The following is a 26,547-nucleotide window of genomic DNA, read 5'->3' as shown; positions in this document are numbered from 1 at the left end:
CTCAATTTTAATACCAAGGCTACCTCTTCCTACATGTCTGCACTTCATAATTAAGTGTCTTAAAATTCATTTTGTGCCTTAAAATTTATTTATGACTTCCGTGAAGTCACACAAAGATGACATGTCACAGATGCACTTCAAAAGGGCTGGGGTAGTAGTCACAAGAACAGAAGAAAAAGTCAATAGTCTTGTGTTGCACTTGCAGTGCTGTTCAAATATGAAGAACAAACATGAAACATGCTGGCCTAACCAAGTTCCTCTTCTTGTAGAATTTGACATTCATTATGGCTGCCCTTTTCTGACAGCAAAAGCTATGAAATGTCTTAAACTGAGGGGAATCTTACTTTTGTCATTAAAATGAATAAATAAATAAAAGTACAAAAAATGAAGGCATCAGCAAAATGCAATACCTTTGCAAGAACAGTTTTATACAATTTAGAATAATTCATATGTCAAATTACACACTGCACAGACCATGATGAGGAGGGAAATGGTGCATCAGTACATCTTAGCTTGCGGGAAATGAAATTAATTTACAATGTTTAATTATCCTCCTTTATTCTCTGTCACCCAGAGGCAGCTTTACTTCCATCTTAAACAGATGCCATTTCATATGCAAAAAAACTTTTTCACTCTGCACTGGCACCTTGGATTTTTAGGCCATAATAATACTGGAAGTCCTGGAACATAGCCTAAAATGTAATTCTGTCATTGCAAGTAATTACCAGTAGTATGGAAAAGCACAATTCTTTTCAAGACATTATATATTATTTTAATAATTTGTATAGAGTTCACAAATGAATTACATGAAATGTCTAATAGTTCATTGGGAAAAAATAAAGACAGCAGGCAACTGGCACCACCATCTTGTTGGATTTTGAGTAGTTTATGCTGAAGAAATATGCTAAGAAATTCTGCTTCATCTTTCCTGAATATTGTTTTTGCTCATTTCTGCCCATTAAGAGAGCTGCTATTTTATAAACAAGGATTTTTTTAAATGACACACTTAGTTTTGCAATACGATTTCTGATCAAAAACTTAAAAGACTTATGGCAAAATAAGTAAATGTATATAAAACCAGAAGTAATCTCCATCCCTGTGAAAAATTTAAATATTGCACCAAATACACTAGTTCCATCATGCCAAGACAAATATAGAGGTCATTAAAATATTTAATTTTGTAGAAGTCTGTATTTTGAATTTTTACTCTGATAATATGTCAGCTTGTAAAATTGATCTAACTCACCTTCTATCTCATGTTCTCATCACAGATAAAAAAAGTGCTTCTTGCATAACTGAACGTATTTTCTATCTTCATGTAATGGCATGTAGCTTATTATGGAAAAAACATTCAAAATGTAACACCAGGACAAGAGATAGAAATTACTTCTCAAAGTATCTGAAATATAAGACTTCTGAAGCCTTGAAGAAAAATTAATTTTTATCTAGGTTGTTCTAATTAGTAATGGTCTGAGGATGTACCTTTGTATACATCATTTGAAGTCCACATTTTTAATAGTACTGCAAATCCTGAAGACCCAGAATGACAACTAGAAGGATTTCCAAAAATAGGAACAAATACCTCCCCTGTGTATGTTTTGATGTCTATAAGCTTTGTAGCTATAGCTCTAGGTACTCGGATGTAAATAATTGTAAGAATTATAAAAAGAGTTTATCTTAGTCTTAAATAAATATTTCTAGCAAAGACAATTATCTCAAAGGCTCCTCCAGTAAACACCAAAATGCCTCCAACCTTCAGATCAAGTACACCCTGCCTCAAAATCTAGAGGAAAACCATGTACTTCACTATCTGATAGGATTATTAATAGATACAAGCTCACCATGGGTGCAGCATGCTTAGAAACAGAAAAATTACAGACATTATGCTGTACATCTCTTCCTGTCATTTAACCTAAGCAAGTTCAAGATTTATGGCTATCCTATAAGTATTGGCCTGAGGTAACTTCCTCAGAGCTATTACAGGGAATTTACCTTGTTTGTCAAAACCTACAAAATTTCTTAGAGCAGGTGGAGTTTTTCTGGGACATGCCAATCAAAATTGGGATTTCAGCATTGCACAGCTGCCTTTTCCAAGTCTCTCCACACTCTCTCGTTGCTAGTTTCCATAATGACCACCTTATCTGAAAATAAAAGGTTGAGGTATTGTTCCAATTTTAAGTCCACTTTAGTGGCCAGGTGCTGAATACAGATCGTGTGCAGGATGTTGACCTACCCCGAATTCTCTGTGACAGGAAGCAGGCAGCCAGCAGAGATGCAGAGGACAACCCAAAATCAACATGTGTTCTAGCATTTTGCCCAGTGTTCACCCAGTTTGCAGGATCCAGGAGTGTACTTCTCCTCTGCACTTATTTTCACAGATAACTACCATCTCTTGTTTCTCTTAGGGAGATGGATGGAGCTGTGCCAACACATTCTACAGCAGCTTGGTATGTACCATAGGAATGTACCTTAAAGATAGAAGCATGGGCCACTCAGTCTTTCCACAATGCCCACTAAATCATAGAAATAGTTGGCTGTCTCAAATTTTTTAACACATCTTTGTTGCAAAACCATGAGAGAATGATTTGAGACCCACTCTAGCTTATCCAGTTCCTTAGAAGGATGCTATGTCCTTACAAAAGTAAAGAACATGGTTCCATTTATACATTATGTACCTCCACAACAAAGGTACAGATTATTATCTCTGACTACTTTTCAGAAATTAACATATCAAGACTGGAGGGTCTCTAATGATTTTTCAGAACACTTGTAGCATGCAAAGGAAATGACACCTTGTGGAAACACTTTACTTTAAATAGTCATCAAACTATCTTTATTAAAGTTGTTTGATCCTCCCAGGGGAGTGAGGGGAAGTCCTAATGGAATACTAGCATTTGGTTCATGGAGTATTCTGCTTCTAGATTCACAAGCTAGCATGTACTCTGCAGTGTGTTATAAATATATTCTGACAACAATGAAAATAATTCAAATCCATAATGCCATTCAAAATAGATGACAAACAAGATATTCATTATTATAATAGGCTATACTATTAGATTGGAAGGTAATGAAGACAGAATAAATTTATTCTGACTTACATACCCTACATATATCTGTCATAGTAGCATGAACAGATCCTTATTTTGGTTCAAGGTTCATATCAGAAATGGAGTCCTTAGAAAAACCAGACAAAACAAAGCTCCTAAAACTCTGAAATCTTCCAACACCATCGGAATGCCTACAGCAAATCTCATGTTCCAGCCAGTAAGGCAGAAGATGGCATCTTTTAGAAGTAGCTTCAACCTCTTCCTTCATGTCCTGGTTTGAGCCAGGATGAAGCCAATTTTTCTTTTTACTGATTTTTTTTTTTCCTTCAGTAAGCTTTCTTGTAACTAGCAACAGTGTGTTCTGCTAGGCTGATAAGACAGTGGAATGTTTTTCTAACTACTGAGGCTTCAAGGTTGCACCTTCACTCTGCCGGCTCAGACACTGTGGGGAGATCTGTGACCCCCCCGTAGGAGGCTGAGTTAGACTGACAGCAAAATTGGCCAGAGATATTCCATTCCATATATCTACGTAAGCTCAAAAAACATTCCATTCAAAAATTGGCTTCATCCTGGCTCAAACCAGGACACTTCACTTCTTGAAATAGAGGTAGGTGAGTTATACTTCATTAAGACAGCTGAAGTGAACATTGTCTTTTTTTTACCTCTGTACAGGGTTACAAATCTAATCTTTTTCATAGCAGCCCATAAGGTGCTGTGCTTCACAACTGTGGCTGAAACAGTGTTAAACACAACAGTGTTTTGGCTGCTATTGAACAGGCTTTGCAAGGCATCAAGGCTCTCTGTCCACATACCCCTCACCCCACAATGGGCTGGAGCGAGACAAAAGGTTGGGGGGAGACACAGCCAAGACAGATGAACCAAACTGACCAAACAGATTCCATATCAAATGACATCATGCTCAGCAACAGAAGATCAGGGAAAGGAGGAAGGTAAGGGAATTTCTCTTCCCAAATAATCATGAGGCATGCTGAGGCCCTGTTTCCCAGGAAGTGGCTGGACATCTGTCTGCCAAGGGGAAGTAGTGAACTAATTCTCTTTTTGCTTAGCTTGGGTGTGCAGCTTTTGTTTTTCTTAATCAACTGTCATGATCTCAGTCCAAGAGTTTTTTTGTAATCCTTACAATTTTCTCATCCCTCAATAGAGGGAAGCCAGAAGAAGGCAGAGGGAATGTACCCACCACAGTCCCCAAATTAATGTCAGTTTTATACTGCACATAATTCTTCTGGGAAAACCTTCTAAATGATCAGTTATTAACCATCTTTTAGCTATATTTTCATAGAATCATAGAATCCTAGGGGTTGGAAGGGCCCTCAAAAGATCATCTAGTCCACCCCCCCTGCCAGAGCAGGGTCACTTAGAGTCACACAGGAACGTGTCCAGGTGGGTTTTGAATGTCTCCAGTGAAGGAGACTCCACAACCTCTCTGGGCAGCCTGTTCCAGTGCCCTGTCACTCTCACAGTAAAAAAAAAATATTCTGATATTCACCTTGAACCTCCTATGCTCCAATTTGAACCCATTACTCCTTGTCCTATCACTGGTCATCACTGAAAAAAGCTTAAGTCCATCTTCCTGACACTACCCTTTACATATTTGTAAACATTGATGAGGTCACCCCTCAGTCTCCTTTTCTCCAAGCTAAAGAGACCCAGCTGCCTCAGCCTTTCCTCAACCAGCCTTTCCTTTCAACCAGCTCATGATCCACCTCACTACCTGATCATCAAGACCACACTTCCTCAGTTTATCTATGAGGATGCTGTGGGAGACGGTGTCAAATGCTTTACTGAAATCAAGATAAACCACATCTACCGCTCTACCATCATCTATCCACCTAGTAATTCTCCTAGAAGGCTATAATGTTAGTCAAACATGACTCACCCTTGGTAAAACCATGTTGACTGCTCTTGATCACTCCCATGTCCTTGATATGCCTAGAGATAGTGCCAAGAACAAGTTGTTCCATCACCTTTCCAGGGATGGAGGTGAGGCTGACTGGTCTATAGTTACCCGGGTCCTCCTTCTTGCCCTTCTTGTAGACTGGTGTGACATTTGCTATCCTCCAGTCCTCAGGCACCTCTCCTGTTACCCATGACTTACTGAAGATGATGGAGAGTGGCCTAGCAATGACCTCCGCCAGCTCCCTCAGCACCCTTGGATGCATTCCATCCGGACCCGTCAATTTATGGATGTCCAGATTATTTTCAGAGGATTGAAGAAAAAATTCAAAAGCAAAACCAGTCAGTCAGATGGAAATGACGTCTGCTTGAATTAAACTTGATTAGAAGTCTGTAAATCATGTCTTTAGCCTTATTGTTAAAAATCTTATTATTTTCTTGCTCTTGAACCACTAGAAAACATGATGATAGCAAATTTATCATACCTGGGGCCTGAGAATATGAATCTTTTTTATAGCTTGTTGATTTATTACATATGTGGACTTTCTTCGGCCAAGTCAGTATCTAACACTAATATTTTGTATCAGAAGCATCTGACTATGTTTACAAATTGAACACCAGAATATTTTTTCCTGCTTGTTTCTTTCTCCGGCTTTTATGACCACACACTATTGGACAGTCCATGATATAAATGTTCATGAAGATACAAAAGGAAGCAAAATACAGTACACTAAATACATTGAACACTGGACTCCTGAAATAAAGGAGGCAGAATGAAGCTCTTACTGTTGAGAGACTGCAGATGTACTGCACCTGATGGCTGCAAAGCCTTCAGCACCAGGGAACACTTGGGTCCCAGAGCAAGGTTGGTCTGTCTTTGCTGTATAGATGCAGAGAGATGTGCATTCTGAAAAATTCTGCTTCTTAAATGCACCTCTCGTGGCCTTTTCTCAGAGGGTAGTTTCACCGTGTGCCTGTGTTCCTCTCCATTTTGCCAGAGGGTTGAAGCCCTTTCTGTTTATCTGTTCTCACTGTGCCTCTCTGTTTGCTCAGCATAAACTGAACTGACCAGCGTCTTCTGACAGAAGCTAATAGCAACAGTTTTTCTTCTGAGTATTTCCTTTCTCCTTAAGTGCTTTCCTGCATTAGATGTATAATGTTTCATTTTCTTTGTAAAAATCCTTATTACTTTTGGACAGCTTCCAAATTACTATGACAGTGTTTCAGTATGAAAATACCTTGAGTGTGGATATGGCTATTATCAATGGACATGGAGTAATAAATCTGACGAGCCTGATAGGACTGGTACTGAGCTGATAGAAAAGAAGCAAGCCTTTGTATAAATAGTTTTTTCTTTTTAATTTCTGATTACACAGTGCACACAGTTGAAGGATAATGATATTCTTACAACAAAGGTAAACATGGACTATCTCATGCCTGTTGAACTACAGCTTATGTTACTTTAAAGATGTTTAAAAATACTTATTTCTGGTGAAACATAAATAACAAGTCAATTATTTTAATTTAGTAATGTAATAGGATTGAATTATTACAGATTTCAAGGAAATAAGTATCTGGACATAGTTAGAATTTCTTTGTGCTTTGACATATACTTCATGGGAATAAAAAAGAATATTAAAATCACTTTTCACTATACAGTACACAGAAATATAATAGATTAATGGAATTGTTCTGGTTGGACAAGACCTTTAAGATCATCAAGTCCAAACGTTAGTAATAACAGCATCTCTAACTCTGTGATAAATGTCAAGAGTTTAGAAATGTCTGATTCACTTCTTTGTGTGCATCTGGTGGACTTGACGGTGTTTTGAAAACAGCTGCCACCTGACTAGCTTCTGTGCTAGTAAGGAGACCAGAAACCTGACTGTTCTTTCCTTTGTTTTTTACAGGCCCCTTCCTAAAGATGAGGAGTGTGTGGAGCCTGGGAGCTCTGGCTTTTTCAAGACACTTTTAATCTTGCCAGAATTTTCTACATAGTAGGCATGGGCATGACGCAAACCTAATGGAGGTATCTACTCTCATGGAACAGCATACTGTGAGAAAGACTCTTTTTGTATAGAATATGGATCAATGGTAACTATGCTCTTTTACCAAATGTTATCAAAGACACATGCTACTTATGCTACTTATTTTGACATATATATAGTTAAATAAGTCATCAGCAGCTTGTGAATCCTGTGAATCCTGCAAACCAAGCTTATGCATCTGTTTAAGGCAAAGGTTTCAGATAAGGTCTTTAAATGCTCATTTTCTTCACAATTAATAGAATGCATGTTTTAGATAAATGTGCTGCCAATTCATCTGTTTCAGCTGAGCACAGCATTGCATTTGAGTCTACTGGAATCTGCATCTTGCAGAGTAATTAGAAAATTACTAAAAGTTTCACAAACTTTGATTAATTTGAAAAACATGAAGGTGGAACATAAGCATTCCAGGATAACTACGCAACAAGAAGGGTACTTCTTTAAAAGCACAATTAAGAAATAGAAATTCTGAAGAACAGAATAATTTCTGTAAAAAAATACAGTCCCAGAAAACTCCTCTACAGGAATGAGAATGACTTTGTGCTTAATTACTCCATGACAGATGAATTCCTAACTTTGCACAGCATGGGGAAAAATAAAAAGAAGTAACTGACAAGAATTGTGGATCAGGTTTAATACCATGTTTTCTTAGTAATGCTAGATACTCCTTATATTTTTTCAGGGAATCTAGAGCTTAAATGCCTAAATGTTGCTGTTCTGAACATTATTAGGTACATCTATGCTTTTTCTAAATAGCTATCTACATCACCAGTAATTTAAGCATCTTTAAAAAGTCTGAGTGCACTGAAAAATGGCACTAAAAATGTAGAAAAGCTGCCAAGAAAGTGCAATAAAACACATGGAACAGTTTTATGTCTCTGAAACATTTCTGTCATCCAGAGAAACTGCTGAAGGGTGTGGTCAGGCAGTAAATGTTTAATTATCATTACAGGTAAGCCACAGTGAATAGATGCAGAGGGACCAAAGATTTAGCATATCCAATAAATGAATTTCTGCCAAGATTGCCTCCTGTGAAGCAAAATACTTGATTATGAATTCTAGTCTCTGCCTTTGTGTAAAGGAAATGAATGGGAATTTTGTCTTACTAAGAAATGCTGAACAAGTCTCTTCATTAACATCTAATTCATAGCTCCTGAATAGAAATATAAAAGAACATGAGGAATACTAGATTAGATACAGAGATACATGATTTGATAGAGAGATGCAAGAAACCAGAGAAGAGAATACAAGTTCCTCCAAATCTAACCTACTTTGTCATGAAATTGAAGAGTATCTGAAATGAAAATCCACTGATAGGGGTACCTAATGAACTATATGAGACAGTTACAGCCAAAGAGAACCTCAACACTTTAAAATATTTATTTTTAGGAGCACTGTGATGCTGTTTTATCAGCTCATTCTTAATTTGCACAGTACTTACATCTGATTTGCTTCATATTACTTATGGTTTTGTAAAAAAGTTGTTTGAAAGTCTAAGAATTAAACTTTCATTCCTTCGAATTTGTTTGCATAAGAACACCTGATTTTTTTATTTTTTTTTTGTTTCAAGAGTTCCAATATTTAAGTTTTATTTAAACCTACCAAGTGTGAAATAGTTTCAGTATTTGTACTTTGCTGATGTTGGAATGATAACCTTGCAGGAGCTAAACTGGTCCTCTCTTTATCACTCTCTTTAAAGAGATTATCACTCTGAAAAACCGACATCTGGTAGGTACTATCAATGCATAGTCACTTTTGTTTTGCTGACACAGTCAGACAACAATGTAATTAATAGATTCTAATCTATAGCTAAATGATCTTTAAGGTCCCTTCCAACTCAAACCATTCCATGATCCTATGTGACCACCATTTCTGGCTTCATGGTCAAAGAGTATGACAATCTTCTTACATAGTACCATGAAAAGCCATGCTGGTTTCTGCTGAAGTAACAGAGTAAATGAAAGCTTGTTGGGGAAAAGAAAAGACAAAAAAAACAAAAACAAAACAAAACAAACCACAAACAAACAAACAAAAATCAACAAAAAAACACACCACAACAAACTTTCAAGAAGAAATCACAGAAAATACAGAAAGTAGAGGCTTCAGTTATACGGGGGGGAAATTACATTGCCTCTGTATTTGAATGCAGCTAATGTGCAGCTGGTTTTAGAACAATACTATTGACATTAAGTTGCACCAGTGCCAGTATAGATCCTGCTTAGAAGATTGCTTTTGCAAAGCAAGTAACTATACCTGTAGGTCATAAATGTAGGTGACTATAGTCAAGCCTTGCACGTACAAGGGCTTTTCTAGTAATCAGGGTATCCTTTTATTATAGATAAGGATATACGATATAACCCAGGTAATTCTTGAAGCTGTGACCCATCTGACATTGAAAAGCAAATGTTATCAGCTACATTACGGAGAAATCATTTCTAGTTAAGCATCAAAAGAGTCCGAGTAATCCTACTCCTTTTATATAGGCTGTCAGCTTGAAAACATTCAGGAAGAATTTTTCAATGCAAAGTTCTCAAAACTGATTCCTAAATGCTGACAAGTTTTTATGCAATTGTGTGAAACGGCACACATGAATTATTCAACGTGTTTAAAATAAATGGTGTGCAATAGTTACATTGTGATTTATAGGCACAGAGAACTTTGGAAAAAAACCTTTTTTTTTTTTTTTTTTTTTTAAGTCTTCAAACACAGACAGAGAAATTTAGGATTAGGCATGTGAACTCTGATAGCAGCATTTACTGTTTTCATCATAGAACAAGGCAACAAAAATGTTATGCTAGCCTTCATTCTGGAAGAGAAGGCCTAGATGTCCCTGACCAACAAATACCCTTCTTTCACACTATGGAGTTTCTGATCAGAATTCTAATAAGCATGCTATGCAAATTTCAATTAAATAAATGAGACTCAGAAATGCTTATATGACCCTATCACTGCAAAAAACATTAAGTAGATAAATAAAGGTAAACAGGAATCTGAAGGTCTACCTGTTTCTCTCACAGACTGCCTGTGACTGCATCAAAATGTAACAATTTCCAGCCCTAGAAACTTTACAGAACTAGGACTGGACATCATGCTGCCAAACCAGCCCTGCCAAACCAGCCCTTCCCCAGTACAAGAGTTCATCCATGAATACCCCTACTAACAGTGCTAATGCACTTCTTCAGGGAAGCATCTGAACTTATGTTGCTTGAGACAAAACAGTGTGTTCTGAAACCACTGTGAATCCTGAATTTACTTTTAAAACTAAACAAGAAATTAACAATTTGTTTTACTTCTGTCTGTTTTAAACGTATAGCTCCCCTGTTTGTATGGATTGCATGCAGAATTTGCTGACATCTTTTAATTACAACAACATTGTTACATATTTTAAGCTTTTGAGCACTAAGCAGATAAAAAAATATACATTTTTTAATCTGTCATTCTAGAATACCCCTTATTAACAATATACTTACTGCAAAGACTGTATTTATTGGAGATACATAATATATGAAGTGACACCTGAACAAAGTTGACTTTCTCTTTAAAAAATAGAAAGGTAGGGAAAGGCCTACACTTTAAATCTTTGAAAAAAACAGAAGTCCAGGTCATTTGGTTCTATAAGGCTGTTCACAAAAGTACGAAAAATCTTGGAAGACAAAAGGCTGAAAAAAACTAAGCAGAACACCAGCAAGCTGAATGAATATCATCTGACAAAAAGCAGGAGTTGGAGACTGAAAATCAATGGATCTCAAGAGAGATACCAAAAATTTGGCCTACTAGATGGACAAGACCATGGAGGGCTTACATCAGCATTCCTTTTAGAACCCAAAATTTAATATTGATGCCAGAGGGAGAAGGAAAAAATAAAGAACAATCTATACTGTAAACTAGGCAAGGCATTCATCTCCTCTGGCCCTAACTTTTGTGTTATCCCAGAACCTTTTTTTTTTCTTTCTTTTTTCTTTTCCTTTCCTCTTATACCCTGTGTTAAAAAACCCCCACCTTCTATCTGGAAGGGACCATGTAATTTGCAAGGACTAAAAAGGCAATCTATGAAGTGTCTTCAGCATTGTTGGTGCAGGTTTGGTGAACAAAGGAGTTGATAGGATCAACTCTATGTACGTAAAGGTTAATGTATCTACCTGATAAAGTAACTTATGATGGAACCATTTTAGCTTTAGTCTGATCCTATGCTTTGGTTTGAGATTCCATCATCATATTTCATTAAACTGATATTATTATCCTTTGTTTATATCATCTATTATAAAAGCTCACTAAAAATAGCAGTAGTCTTCTGCTCAAGCAGGCTCATCAGCATTCTCTTCAGAGAGTACCTGAACAGAAATTCCAGCACTTATTTCCTGAGAGTCAATGCAGTTCATAACCAGATAATACCAACTGCATAGTCAAGTAAAGTTTGAGTTCATAAAAGCAAGCCAAGAAAAATATAATACCTGAAAGGAGACAGTAAACAGATAGACTGTGAAACAGTAAAGATACAAAAAAAAATATTAAAAATATATTCTTAAACACCTGAATTCTGCAAGCTCCACTTTCGAGCTCTGCAACATCTCAGAAAATACGTATAGATTGTTACAAAATTACCTACTGCAATTTTCTTTAAGTGTTGCATGCTCTTTTTTTCTGTGATTTTAAATACTATTTTCTTCAAGATGCCAACTACAACTTTGCTATTGTTCCCCGAAAGGCAAGGAATATCGCACCACAATAAGAAAAAAGGGTATTTCTTAGAAAGAAGTGATGGTAGGAATTTATAAACACGCCGTTAATATTAGTTTTAGTACTGATGGATTAAAATCTTGCAGCAACATGTTTTTATATCAGAACCTGCTGATTCTTTGACTTTGAAATGTCATTAAAAAAATGGAGAAAATATAAAGATTAATTGCATTAAGATGGGTATTTAAAATGTGTGACAACTGGATAATAGATTTCTTATTTTACAGAAAAAAATATTAATCATTGAGATATTTGTTTTATGTTCTTTTTTAATCTAAATGCAGTAATATTTTCAACTTTTAAGAAGTAAGAAAGGTATAATGACAGGAAGTTAAAAAATAGATATGAAATCCCTAACTGCCTTTTCTCACATAGCAGGAAAGGAAAACATTTAAAATTATCAGAAATTATTAGGAAAGGAAAAAAAAAAACACCTTTCTTTTAGCCTATTCAAGTATTATTTCTAAGATATTATTTTCTAAAGTTCTATTGGATTTAAATTTGCCCCAGAATTTTCCCTTCAGCTCAAACTAGGGATTCTATTAAAAACATAAACTTGTACACACAAATAAGAGAATAATACTACTCCTAATCCATCTACTAACATAAATAACACTTAAAGTACATGGAAGTGATAGTTACATTCCCTCCTGGGTGAAATAACCTGGGGGTATGAGCTTGTCTAGCTTGATAAAGTTTTTCTCTCTACAGCAGGTTGTAATAAAAGGAAGACTTAGGTTTATTCACGAGCATTTAATGTCTGCATTATGACAGAAGATCAATTGTTCAAATCCCTCTACTTTATCTGAGGAAAATACAGTGCTATAAAGAGATATTTCATTCACTGTGTCTGCAGCTGTCCTAAGACATAGTTGTCAAACTTAGAATCAGAATTTTGGTGGAATAATGTGAAATTAAACCTTTCCAGTGGAATTGCCAAATAACTCAGAAATGTGTTCAATCTGGTCTCACATCTCATCACCTGCAGCACTGTATTACATTAATCTGTTGTGAATTAACTAGCTCTCTAGTGTATTTCTGCTTGTAGAAATAGTAGTCTGCTTGCTTTCATCTGAAAGTCCCTTCAACAGGAGAAAATACAAAGATGTATTGCATTAAAATGGTGCAAGCATTTAAGAACCAGTTATCAGAAAACCTGTGGTGTGAAGCCACCAGGTCTTACTGCAAGTTTGAAAAAGGAAAACACTATAAACATTCTTCTTTCCCCTCTACTACCTCCAAAATTTAAATGAAATTAATGTTTAAAAAAACCACTAAACAACTTCAGCAGAGTGTAAGGCATGGTACTGCTTTGTTCCAGCTTACATGGTGGGTGATGTGTGCTACCTTCTAGCTTAGGTTTACAGACACATACTCAGTGCCCGGGCAGTTATTCTGTTGGTTTGCTTGTAAAACCAATGCTGTATACAATCAATATTTGTAATGAGTTACATTACAACTATGGTGACACACATCCCCCTCTGAAGCCAATACAAGTAATATTAGTCCTGAATTTATGAAAGTCCTTTGTTGAGTTTTCACTGACGTAAAACACGTGTCTCCAAGATCGAGTCTGAAATTCATCTTATATGCTAAACCTGACATTTCAAGAAAATATCATAAATTTAGGAGTTTCTACCACCACATATCTATATGTTAGACTGAATGATACAGGTATTGAAGGGCAATGGGTATTCCCAGCTCCCAGAAAGCAGCTGACTATATGAATAGGTAAAATGAGTTCACTGTAACAATTTTCCAAAGGTGTGAACTGCCAGACAATTCATTCTTGCTCCCGAGGCCCCATATTAATCATCTAAGTTCATAGGAGGGACTGTGCATTTGTGCTGTCATTCAAAATTCAGTGAACAATCCTCAGCATTCTCTCTTTTTTTCCCACACAGTTCTTACAAAAAAGCAGACAAAGAATCAAGAAACTACACAAATTTAAAGCAATGACAGAGCAGTCATAGGAGAGACTTTTGGAAAAAAGAATTGACAATGTAAGAGAGAGTAAGAGAAAGGCTGCTATTACAAACAGCTGAAAGACAGAGAGTACTAGGTTTCTTTTGACTCTCCTAGTACAGCAGACAATAAAAGGGTGGTGATGAAGATGATTATTAAAACTGTTGCCTTAGTTTAACAACCATTTACAGTTAGACATCAGTAAGGTGAATGAATTTATGTCACAACTCACCAGCTGAATTTGTAACTGTAGATCCCCACTACCTGTTTCCCTTTCAGTATGTGCTGCAGCCCAACATGCTTTTCTCAGATCACAGTGTTGCCACAATCCTCTAAAACAAACAACTACAAAAACATTCTCCTACTTAAAAAGAGCAACTACCTTCTCTGACCACTACATATTATGGGAACATTGCATGTCTGTAATGTTTCATTACCACTTTACTAAAAACTTTGGATCTGATTTTGTTTTGTGTGCTTTTTTTTGTTTGTTTTAATTTTAAGTGAAATGTCTAATCAAAAAGTTCCTAAAACCAAAAGATATTTCCTGCTGTTTTAGTAAGATCAGAGCAGAGGAACTCATTTGATGCTAAGGAAAGTGAATAACCAAAGCAAATTACTACACAAGTGGGACCACCAAGTCTGCATACAGGCTTGGTACATCAATTCCAGCTGTTGCTGGAATTTTTTTATTTTTTTTTTTAGGTAAGAAAATTATTACCCCTCTAAGGATATTTTTATAGCTATGGTTTTAGAAAGCCAGACTCCCAACTTCTTTAATTTACTGAAAACCAAAGGACAATTACATACGTATGGTCTATGAGAAAAGAAGAGATAAAGAACATTTCCATAATGAAAGAATTAAACTCCAATTACTTTGCCTATCTGAAAATTAAAAGAAAGAAATATTACCCTGCAGGAAAGTTTCTAACAGGGATTTTTGGTATCCCATCTCATACAGAACTATTCATTATTTTTTAACAGTAATAAAAATGAAACTATACAATCCTGACAGATAAAATATGATGAATATACAGAATTAAGGAGGTAAAAAAATTACTTTTTCTCAATTTTCTAAATACTTGCATGCTTTAAAAAATTGTTCAATTTCTTCATTATTTAAGTATAGGCTTTGAAATCATAAGATTTCTTCACCTTTGTGAAGAGGTTTGGTTTCTAAATTTCTAACTAGTATAGGAATGCCTTCCCTGTTTATTTGGAAAGAGCTAAGACTTAGTACATGATATACGTATACATGTATATATTTATGGGCCATAAGCCACAACTTTATGTTCCTCTTAGTGAATGCAGATCTAAGAATTCCATTTGCAGTAAAAATATACTCAAAGTTTACCTCCAAATTTGAGTGTGAATTTTCAGTCTTTGCCTCTGATTGTCATTTCAGCTTATATCTTGTTACTAACATTATTTGACTTAACATTTGCCAAATGTTAAAGAGTTTCAAATGTAACTGATATGTGTAAACATAGGAACCTATTTAGGAAATGTTTTCACACTGTACTTACCCAGTTTCACTATGAAGTGCCAAAAGATACAAAAATATTAAATGTCAGCTAATCTGGCAGCTCTGGATGGTGCAGCCAGGCTGGAGCCCATCCAAGCACAGGCTGTTGTGCACAAGCAAGAAGCCCTGGGGACACGGAGCCAAGGGAAGAGCAGAGCTCTCTGCTGCTCCAGACTTGCAATGGGCAAGAAGCCCCAGAGAGCCAGGGCACGAGTGGGGCCTGGAGGGGCAAGAGCAGTCAGAGAACTGAGCTGAAAAGGCCCAGAGGAGCCCTGACAAGGGGCTGTGCTCGTGCTACAGAGGAAAAGCTGCAGCCCCAGGGGCCACCTGGGGGTCTAGAAGGCTTCCTCCCCCCAGAAGATGTGGGGCATGAGGACCACCTTCATGGAGCAGGAGCAGCAGGCACCTGGCCAAAAGGGCCCAAAGGAGCCCTGGCAAGGGCAAGGCTTCCTGCAAAGGAAGGCAAAAAAACCCCCCAGACAGCTGCTAGGCCTCTGTGGGGGGAAAAAAGCCTTCCTGCCCCCAGCTGCAGGGCACCAGAGGCCACATCATGGTGCGTGAGCAGCAGGCAGTGACCTCACAAAGGGCCAGAGGAGGCCTGGCAAGGGGCCATGCTCAGTGCTGCAGAGGAAGGCAAAAAACCCCCGGGCACCAGGGCCAATCTGCCCCAGGGGAAAATTCCTTCCTGACCCCAGCAGAGCTGGCAATCGGCTGCTCCCTGAGCACGTGAGCAAGACCTGCCTCCTTGACCAAGGGCTGGTCACACCTCCCAGGAGATGCCCAAGCCCTGCTCTCCCTCAACCTGGAGCCATCCCAGGGGCTTTCCAGAGCGGCTTAAGGCCCCAGGCCTTATGGGCCTTGGGGAAAATAATTCTTACTGTGCCTGGCAGGACACCAGTGGGTGCTCCAAAGCACTGGGACCCTTGGCCACATCTCTGCATCCCATTTCTTACTGTTGCTGTCACTGGCTCCGCAGGGAATGAGGACAACAAGCTCTGCAGTGCTCCTCAAGAAGCCATTCCCTTGGTCTGGCCATGGCTATCCAACTGGAAAGCACCTCTGTCAGATGAGCTCTGAAGGTGTCCTGGCCAGCAGCTGGCCTCCAGCATCCTTCTTCAGCCCCTCCAATTCCCCCAGCTCCTCAAGGACTTGCTCTCAGATGTCTCAGGCTGCCCCAGGCCAGCTGTGGCAGCAGAACACAGGAGGACACCCCCTTTTTTTTCGGGGCATCTCTGACGTGTCCTCTGCCACTCTGCCCCAAGGACAAACACAGAGCTGCTGCTCTTCTCTCATGGGAGAAACTAAGCTTGCAGCCCAGAGACCATCCCCTAGAGTCCACCCCTATGAGCTGTCCCCTCTCTGTGCCAGAGCCAGCATCCATAAGGCCACTCAGTGAAGAGGACCAGGGACTTGATCTGGCCGTACACAAACCCCAGGGGTTGTGTACGGATGTTTTTGGCAGCTGCAGGCTGGAGGAAAGCCAAAGTATGACCAGAGCCACAGGCTGGGATGAACAGTGCCAACAGGCTGCCATGCACCTTGCCTATCAGTGTTTAAGAGGCAATTGCACAATGGCCTTAATGCTACACTTTAACTTTTGGTCAGCCCTGAAGTGGTCATGCAGTTGGACTAGATGGTCACTGTAGGTACCTTCCAACTGAACTGTTCTCTTCTCTTGGAGGGCACTCAATGGCAGCAGTGAGTGAAGGGCAAGGTGGCCCTTATTGCCACTAGAGAAGGGATGTACCAGGTCACCCTTGCAGGAGGGAAAAACCTGAACATTTTACCTGGTTAGTGGATTTGGGGGAAAGTTGGTAGCACAGTCACCTAATTCTCCAAAGGTATTCTCATCAAGATTGGACTTGAAAACAGGACTTGGTGGAGGAACTCAACTTGGTACAGGCTTATACTGCATTAAACTCCCAAGGCTCATTTTTACCTTATAAAAGCATTGTTATGAACTGTTAGACTTGGTTATTCCCCATCACTAATGTTGACCCTTTAATATATGCATCTTCATATCAGAGAGCACTGACACTAACTTTTGCTGAGAGAAAACAAGAGTTTACTCATAACAAGACTCCACTTGCCATTTTGCTTAAAATAAAAATACAGGATACATCATCTTCACCTAAACTTAAGAGAAGAGCAGAATAAATTGAACTAAGCCTCAAAGGAACTGGCATCCTTAATATATATGTTCTTCCAGACAGGCAGGAAAACAAATACTAGGGAGGCCCTTCAGGCTCCAAATAAATGGCACAGAATCAAGATCTACAGTTTGAAACCTGCCAAAGTTTCTTGTTTCATGAGAAAAAAAAAAAAGATATCAAATTTCTCAAGTGAATAAGTCATCATGGACAAATGGATCAATCACCACTTAGAGAAATGCAAGAAAATAATGCTGGGCAAAACTACAAGCATTCATGCAAGGAGGGGGCAGGGGGAAGCCTACAATAAATTTACTTCTGTTTCACACTTTTTGGGGATATTTATAGGTCCTAAGGATACTTTTTAAACTCCATCTTCCTACTAATTGATTACAGACCTGCGTATGGAAGACTCTGTCGGGTGTGTGGGCAATTACTGGAAAATGTATTAGAAAATGTTAAATTTGCTCTTTTCCACAGGAGAAGAGCCAGACCTGACTTCAACAAGCCCTAATAAAAATATGCAAGATTTTATCATATTAGTCATACATTCTGTTTATTTAGCAGGGACAAGCTTTTCTTCAATCCACAGGAAATAAGTTGTAAGAGAGCTTTTTCAAATGAACCTGCTACACACATCCTTCTAAAGGAAATGCTGAATGATTAAAAAAATGTTCAAGTGTAATTGAAAACTGCCTGGGAATGCAATTCAACAAGCTGGTGGGCCATGTATTCATACAAAACACACTGGTTTGTTTTTTTCTATGACTGATTATACATTCGTTGCCAGCTAACAAATGAACTTGTGATGAACACACACAGTTACTGGATTTCTCAAAGCTATGGTGCTTGTGAATATCCACCAGTAACCTCATTACAACTAGAAATAGAAAAATAATGGACTTTCCAGTTTGCTGCCAGTTTCAAAAAGTCAAGGGAAAAATTTATATTGAATCAGCCTAAAAAAAAAAAAGAAGCATAAAACATAAAAAATGTATTACTGAGGTTTTTTTTGCCACAACCTTTTTTATGTCAAATCTTCCTGAATTACTCCATTTTGGAAAAAAAAAAAAAAAAAAAAAAAAAAAAGAGAAAAAAGAGAAAAAAAATAAACAATAAGATATTTGGAAATACTTTTCTTTTAAATTTCAGCCTGAATCTTTTGGTTGCAGAAGTTTTTAATGCACTACAATCTTTAATGCACTAATTCTTTTATATATACGGGTTGTGGTTTTTTTAAATGCAGAAAATAGCTATTTTAAATTCTAAATAGTGCCTACTATCAAAATAGACCCATATTTGTTACTAATAGAAACGAAAGGTAAGAAATGGACTGACGTCCACTCTCACTTCTTTTGATGCCAAAATATATGAACATGTATGCAGGAACAATCACAATCACCTCTTTCTGGAAAGGGGATGGAGGAAAACAACCTCTAAAGAGAATGTTCATAAAGAAAGACGGCATTTTTGGTCTTAAATTGCAGACCTCTACTGTTTAAAGACTACAATGAACTGAGAATATATGGAGGATAACAGGCAACAATTTTCATGACCCTTAAGGAGAAAAAAATCAATAAACTTGCCTGTATGTCAAAAAGCTAGAAAATATGCTAACAAAAAAGCAAACTTACAAATAGAGCACATATTCAAACAGATCTTTAGAAGTTTGCACAAAAGAAGTTCAACAGTTCATTTCCCTCATTCCCTGTAGTTTAGATACGAGTACTCAGTCATGCACCCTTAGAAAAAGAATGTCATGCACCTTCAGAAAGAGAATATCAAGCTACGTTTATAGCTGCTGAGCTGTGAAGATGATGGCTAAAAACCAAACACACAGACCTAAGTAGGTATAGAACTACCCCATAAAACAATACTGAAATTTAAGAGAAAAGGGGAAGAAAGGCTGGATATTTAGCAGAACTCCCAACTGTCCCATCCACTGTCACAAGCTAAATTGCCCAGTTCAGAGACCTCTGCTAAATTATTGTTTCAGTTCTGTGTTTTTTCCCCACATTTAAACCATGTATATTCAAAGCACTGTTTGTTACAGCAATTTAATAAAATTGCTAGAATTACCGTAACACGATTTCACAAAATACACACTTCAAAATGGTTCTTCCTTTCCGCAAGTTGATATATTTATACCGTTCCATCACTTAGATGACCAGAAAGTTCTGATCAGGCAACTTGTTGGCACATTCATTACAAGTAACAAGATATCATAAGAAGAGGAGATCCTTTATGCAGATTACTGGACTACATTTGGATCTTCACCATTTAGGTGAATACTGACATAGGTACCAAAATTGTAATTGCAGAAATATGTATGCATACATTTATACATATAGACAGTTGTATTTTATTCAGTACAGAGTGTTCCAATCACAATCATGACACTTCAAGAGTTTTTGGCTTACCCTCCAACCCTCCCCCCCCAAAAAAAAAAAAAAAGGGTATGCTGGTAACCACAGTATACTACTGAATCTGGCCAAGTGGAACTTGATCAGATTCCACAAATGGGAAGCAACAGCAGCTTTCTCATCTGCCTTAAATAATCCCTGTGATGTTTGGATGCAATAGGTGATTCTGGACAAGATGGAGCCCTCTCATTAAGTATATATGGCAATGATGAAAGAGTCAGAGAGAGATGGCTAGTTAGTTAGTACCAATAACATGAAACCAAGCAAAGGACCACTCAGGTAACTATTATAGGAAGCTTCCTAATAATGAGTACAGCTTAGTGTAGTACTAATGGCCACAGGAAACAATGGATAAATTCAAAGTCACTCTAGGCAGTCAGGGTTAACAACAACAAAGATTACTCCAAATATCTGTTCAACCCATACTTTTTAGCACTTTAATGCTTCCTAATAAGTTCTTGCAAACATCCACCTGGGTCATTCCTTGATAGCATCTCCAAACCTTATTTTTTTCTTGTAACGTGTTTACATGACCAAGGTTTTTATCATTTCACTATCTGGGGAGTAGATGTTCTCCATAAAAACGTTGATTATTTAATAAAAACCTAAGGACTGTGGTTACTACTTCTCCTTTTCCCTCCCTCCCTAATAACTCAAGTCACCCATCAGAAAGCTGAAACAGTACCAGCTGACATAGCACAACAGAGGTAGTCTAGCTAATGACTGAAATGCACAGATCTGCAAGCACAACTCAGGTAACATTTGTTCAGTCCCACTGCTTCCCAAGTATTAGCAAACGGAGCTGGTGAATGAATGGTAACAGCTCAGTTTCCAGCCATTCATGGAGATTAAGCTTTGTTCCTGACATCTATTTGCCTTGAGTATATTATTTCTGTCATATATATTATGGCTTTCTGCCATCTCCAAGTGTTCTTTTCCTAGTATATCCTACACTTCAAAAGTGAACGTTCTAAAAATTCTTGCCACCAGATACACAACCGTGTCAAAAAGAATCTGTTGTATAGTTTAGATGCAGAAAATCAACACAGCTATTTAAAAAAACCCACCCTGTGCACAAAGGCATCATGAGTGCTCTCCACTCACAAGATTTCAGCACCCAAAAGGCCTCATGCAGTTAAACTTGAGAAGTGTAGCTGAACACTGTGCAACAGTATTGCTATTGCCATTTTTGTAGGCATTCATCTGCCACTGAACGGAGATTAAGGGAACTGTTCATATGGCAATGATCCTGCAGGAGCTTATTATGATCTTCATGAATCAGTAGTAAAATGTACTATATTGTAGCTGTCATAGCCTCCAGATGCCATGTCTTTCCTGCCTGCCTCAAAAATTCATAAACGTGGGCATGATGGAAGATAGATCTTATGGGCCTTTGCTCTCTGTGTCCAAAAGAGCGCGAATAAAAATCTGCCATCAGTTTTGACTCCACTGATTTGGTGGGTATTTTGCCTTTGGTTATATTGCTTTCTTCTCTGTGACTTGCTTTTGATAAACGATGTCACTGCAAGTTTAAAGACCCTTTTCTCCTTTACAGTGTATCAACTACATTGTACAATAAAAGCAACAATTCCCATTGACTAAAAAGTGTTGTTTATGTTGCAGAATAGTAATTTTGTTGGGTTTTTTCCAAGCTTTTCTCATGCAACTCCTCCATTAACATATCCATTAAGCAAGTTATTTACAAGATTTTAATATTTTTTCCATAAGACACAGTCAGTTTTGCCCTATGGAAAATGAAAATCTTTTCTATATTTTATATCTGTTTATTCAGAGATAAAAATGCAAAGTTCCTTCTGAATCTTCTGGTAGAGTCGAACTTAATTATTTTATTACTTAATTCTGTGAACAATTCTGTTGTAAAAGATCCCCACAGATTTAATCTACACAAAATACAAAGGTGCAGTTTTTAAGACAGCACATATTCCAAACTTAAAGCAAAAAAACCACCTCAACTAAAAGAAGATTTGGTAATGCTATGAACTTCTCCAGGGAACAGATGTGAGCTCTAATTCCTCTCTGGAAGTCATACTTCTTTCTTAACTTTAATTTGCTGGGCAGGGAAAAACATGGATTGCACCTCTGTCACAAAACAAAACAAACAAACAAACAAACAAAAGTATCTTATATGTATGCCCAAACAAAATATGAACCTAAAAATACAACAGCTGGTGACCTGACTTTAGAACACACAGTTAAATATGAGAAAGTACATTACTTAATATTCTGAGACTAATGACTACGCTGCTATAATGTGCAAGAGAAGAGTTCTTGCAGTCACTAAGTGTATGGCTTACCAATTAAACATGTGTATCTGATTTTTATATCTGAAACTGCAATGTATTGGGCAGACTTTTTATTTCTGAAATGCTTCCAAAATCTTGGGCAGATTCGACTAGAAGTCTGTCTTCTAATAAGGCTTTGAAAATTACCTAAATTATCTAATACAAACTAATCTGCAAATAACACTTCCAATCATAAGGTTTAAAACTTTGCCTATGTGAAAGAACACGTCTGCATGGAATGATATAGCATTATATACTTGGCTCCAAATGATGCATTTGAAGACAAGCTGGGAATTTGTACACACTACTCTTTTGTTCCAGTAGTCATACCAAAAGGCTGCCTTCCTGTCTCTTAACACAGTATTTTTTGTTCTCTACTGCTCTACTGATACCTACTGATAGCATTTTGGGGACAGCTCAGTTCCTGCATGTAAAAGCCACACCGTTTCTAGGAACACCTTTGAAAAAAGTCACCACACACATAAAAATGTAAAATACTATTATTGTTGTTATATAAAAACATACAACAATTATTTATGTAACTCTAATACAGATAGACAGGCAATACTCAGTAAAATTACAAAGTTATGTTTGGCTACCTCATCTCTTCTGTGAAGACACATTTTACCAGCATTTTCATAGTTTCAAACATTGCTTTCTTGGCAATGCTTTTTATTCTCTTCCAAAAGTCTGTCAAGCAAGCAACTTTTCATCAAATAGCTGAAAAAATCTTGTCAACAACCTGTGTTGTTTTTTTTTCCTCACATTCATTTTAAGCCTCTAAAAGAATCCTGTCATGTACCAACAGTATTTTGTCTATACATTTAATAATAAAAAAAAATTACTACTTTTATCTGTAAACATTGTAGCAAAGATCATGGGTTTTATTGTTTGATTCTGCTACTTTTTTTCTGTTAGAGAGAATAATATTTTATAGTAAACTAGATGTTGGTATATTGTCTCAAACACTTGCATTTGTATTTGATGTATAAGTAAGGAGGCATATTTAAAATAAGTACCTAATGAACCATGTTGCAGTGTTTTGTATACTTAAAAAAGCATGTACAGCATTTTAGCAAGAAGATGATAAACACTTGGTTATTAAGAGACATATACTGAATAATCACAGTGGTCCCTAAAACTTCAAAAGCTTGAATGAGACTTCCAGGTGTGTGCTCCTCATCTTATTCAAGCACGTTTTTTTTACAAGACATATTTCAAATAGCTCCTTCCAGTTAAAACATCAACAAAGTCATGATACTGGATAAAAAATACATATTTAGAAATAGGACATCAGACACATAATTTTCTGCAGGTTTCTAGAATTTCTTTAAGTGCTGGCAGGATTGAATTCAAGAAAGGGTGTTTAGAAAGTACCTTTATTTTTCTTAAAGCATAATCAGTTCTGCTCTTAACTTCAGAAGCATTTGTACCATTGCTCATCCAGATTTCAAAAGAAATTATAAAGTCATATTCAAATGCTAAAAGAAAAACCTCTGAAAAACATCACATATTATTGATGTGACAATCTGAGCTACTCTGATAGAATTCTTATTTATTTGCTTTAATCTTATCTCTAGCACCAGGCAGTGAATTATGTTATGTTTCACAGTTGTTCCCCTCAAGACCCAACTTGACATTTGTCTGAATACTATCTTTTCCTCAAATGGACTGTTCAAGCTTATATAGTAGTCAAAGTTTTATGCAGAAAAACCCATGAAGATCAAAACGTGCAACTTCAAAGCACTATCAAGAATTCCAATGTTGCATCTTCCAGAGAAGAACAAACAAGCAACTGAGAGTTAAGGTTACAATAAATATAGCATGAAGTTCTGGGCAATATAACTAGCAATCCTGGAATGTACTTGAGATTCAGATTTAATCTGAGATCCAAAGACAGTTCTTATTGGGGGGGGGGAAGCATGATCATGGCATAACTTACAATAGGAGCAGCCGTAGACTTCAATTCTCAACCCAATTTGGCCCTCTCCATTCCAGTCCAAAGGAACTATCCGTACATAGCGAGCAATAACTGGATGCTGTAAATCATGCCGGACCACGTTATCAGAGTTTGTATTTCCAGGAAATGCCTAAGGGAAAGAAGAAAATTATTGTATTACATCTATCTCACATGCTATAAAGGTTCTGTACTGAAGGAAAACATACGGTGATCGAGTCCTCTGAGTCTATGTTACACTGACATTTGGCTGAAATGCTTTGATAGGGACCAAATGAACAGGTGATTTACAAAGTTTTACATGAAAACAGTAGCACTGAGACCTCTTCCACCACAACAGATATACTGAAATCATGGCACAGTTGCTGCTAGGTAAGAAAGTAATGCATTTTGGATCACTAATCTGTCACACAGTTACTAACATGTTAATAAAAAGTGTCCAACCCAGAGTGGTTGTTCTGGGGAGAAAGATACCCGTCCCTGTTAGTAAAATTACACACACCAGCCATTTTCTTGTAAATATGAAGACTGAAATAAGCTCCTTTTTACAATAGACAGGGACCCCTTCAATTTCTCAGATTTATGAGAATTTTTAAAATCTTCCTTTATTTCTATTGTATTACCCACTGGAAAGTGAGTGTCCAGTTTCTTTTCTAACCACAGTTGTCACTCACGGCACAGTTATTGGTTAATAAAACTTTGGAAGTCAAGAAAGGATGCAAGAGCTCTTAGGGGAGTTTTGAAAATAAATAGATTAATTATTTAGCACTTGGTTTACAGTTTTGTACTTATTAGTAAAATATTTCATTACATCAAGCTTAAAAATAAACAATACCTACTAATTAACAGACATACTAATTATAATTTTGTCCTGTCAGTTTATGGACAAACCATTCATTCACTGACAGCAGATGTTGAAGACTACCATTCAGTTATTCTTGGCATTTTCAATGCAATTTTCATACTTTTTCATAGGCAATTTTGAATAGAAATAAGTGCCTTGTAAAAGTGAACAGATCAGTCATAAGGGAACAGAGAAAAGGTGATGCATTACTAGAGATCCTACAACAGTAAGAAATTTTTTGTGCATCCTCATGAATAAGAGATACTTTTACTACAGAGAAAAAAATACTCAATAGCAGTTTCTACACCATGGCCAGCTGAATAAATTCACACAAAATCCTATAGTAAATACCCACAGTAGAACAAAAAAATCCCCACAAAGACACAACTGGGCTGTTAAGTAATACTACTAAAAAATCTGAAAGGGAAGTTGTCCCTTTGCATACAAATACAGCAATACCTAATGACATGCCCACATGCAACCTATTTCAGAAGATTATCTTAGATTAGTAATTATTTTGTATAGGACACAATAGATCTAGGTGGTAACTGTAAGGGATCCATTCCTTGGTGGAGTTAAAAAAAAACAACATAGATTAATGGCTACATTCACCTTAATTTTTCTCCACCACAGCTATTAATGTGCTAAATTATTATGATGACATTCCTACATAGCTGAGCTGGCAAGATTAATTAATTAATGGCTATGAAGCATTTACATATTTGAGTGGTAAATGTTTATAAGGAAATTAACAGCTCTGTCTTCTGAGCAGAACAGAAGACAATAAACAATGAAAGAAAACATTGGGAAAATGAAGACAAAATATTCTATTGTACAGTTGCCTATTCTCTTAGTCCTCTTCTAGGAATCACAGAACTTCATGGAAGGAATCCATATATTTTAGTAAGCATGCAAGGTAATGCTCCGTATTTCAAGAGGAATTTCTGTTTGGGCATGTCTTAATTTCATGATGCTTGGCATAATCTTATAAAAGCTCTCTTGATGTACATTTTTGGTTCTTGTTTTATTTTGGGGATTGTTTCTTTGTTTAATTGACTTGAAGTATTAGGAAAAGCAAGATGAATATAGGAGAGCAGGATATTTTTTATATAATTGGATTAAATGATTAATGAAAACTTATTCTCAAAATCAGAATTCTTTTCTGTAACTTTCCAAACTTTGTGCCATCACTTGTGATTTAACAGTCCTTTGTCAGAAACACTTAGGGCCGAAAATAGACGATTTTTGATATTTAGAGGGTTTTGACTGGTGTGTGATCTGGTAGCAATTGCCGAATGCATAAAAAGAGTCAATAGAGAAGAGGACAGTCTGTCATTGTTTCCCTGATTATTAAAATGCATTCCATTTATTCTCCAGCAGAACATGTTTTAAGAACAGTCTTCATTGAGATAAATGTGGTACAGTAATGCATGCTCTGTGGATAATGCAAACATCAGACCAAAATCCATTATTGCAAGGCTGAAAAATCAATTTATAGGAGTTTGTGAATTATGTACTATTGCTGAAAAAAATATTTTCTGATCAAGACTTGTAGGTGGATTTAGAACGGCAGGTTCTCATTAAAAATTGGAGTTTATACAACTTTCAAAGCCCCATGTTTCATAAGGTTAACAAAC

The 26,547-nt window shown here is 37.0% G+C and overlaps 1 protein-coding gene across 1 annotated transcript in view; it reads right to left on the bottom strand.

Moving 5' to 3' along the window:
* LOC104397307 (contactin-associated protein-like 2) overlaps positions 1–26,547 on the bottom strand; it is a gene marked incomplete at both ends in the record, with an annotated part of 638,963 nt that overhangs the window by 467,182 nt on the left and 145,234 nt on the right. Inside the window, one exon of the mRNA XM_010007259.1 lies at positions 24,052–24,199. Coding sequence (XP_010005561.1) covers positions 24,052–24,199 — 148 coding nt within the window. The remainder of the gene's footprint in view (positions 1–24,051; positions 24,200–26,547) is intronic.

This window comes from Chaetura pelagica, unplaced genomic scaffold (assembly GCF_000747805.2).
Source record: "Chaetura pelagica isolate M959 unplaced genomic scaffold, ChaPel_1.0 scaffold431, whole genome shotgun sequence".
In the NCBI taxonomy this organism is placed as follows: domain Eukaryota; kingdom Metazoa; phylum Chordata; class Aves; order Apodiformes; family Apodidae; genus Chaetura; species Chaetura pelagica.
Note: the sequence above shows the minus strand (reverse complement) of the source record. Positions and strands in the feature narration are given on the sequence as shown.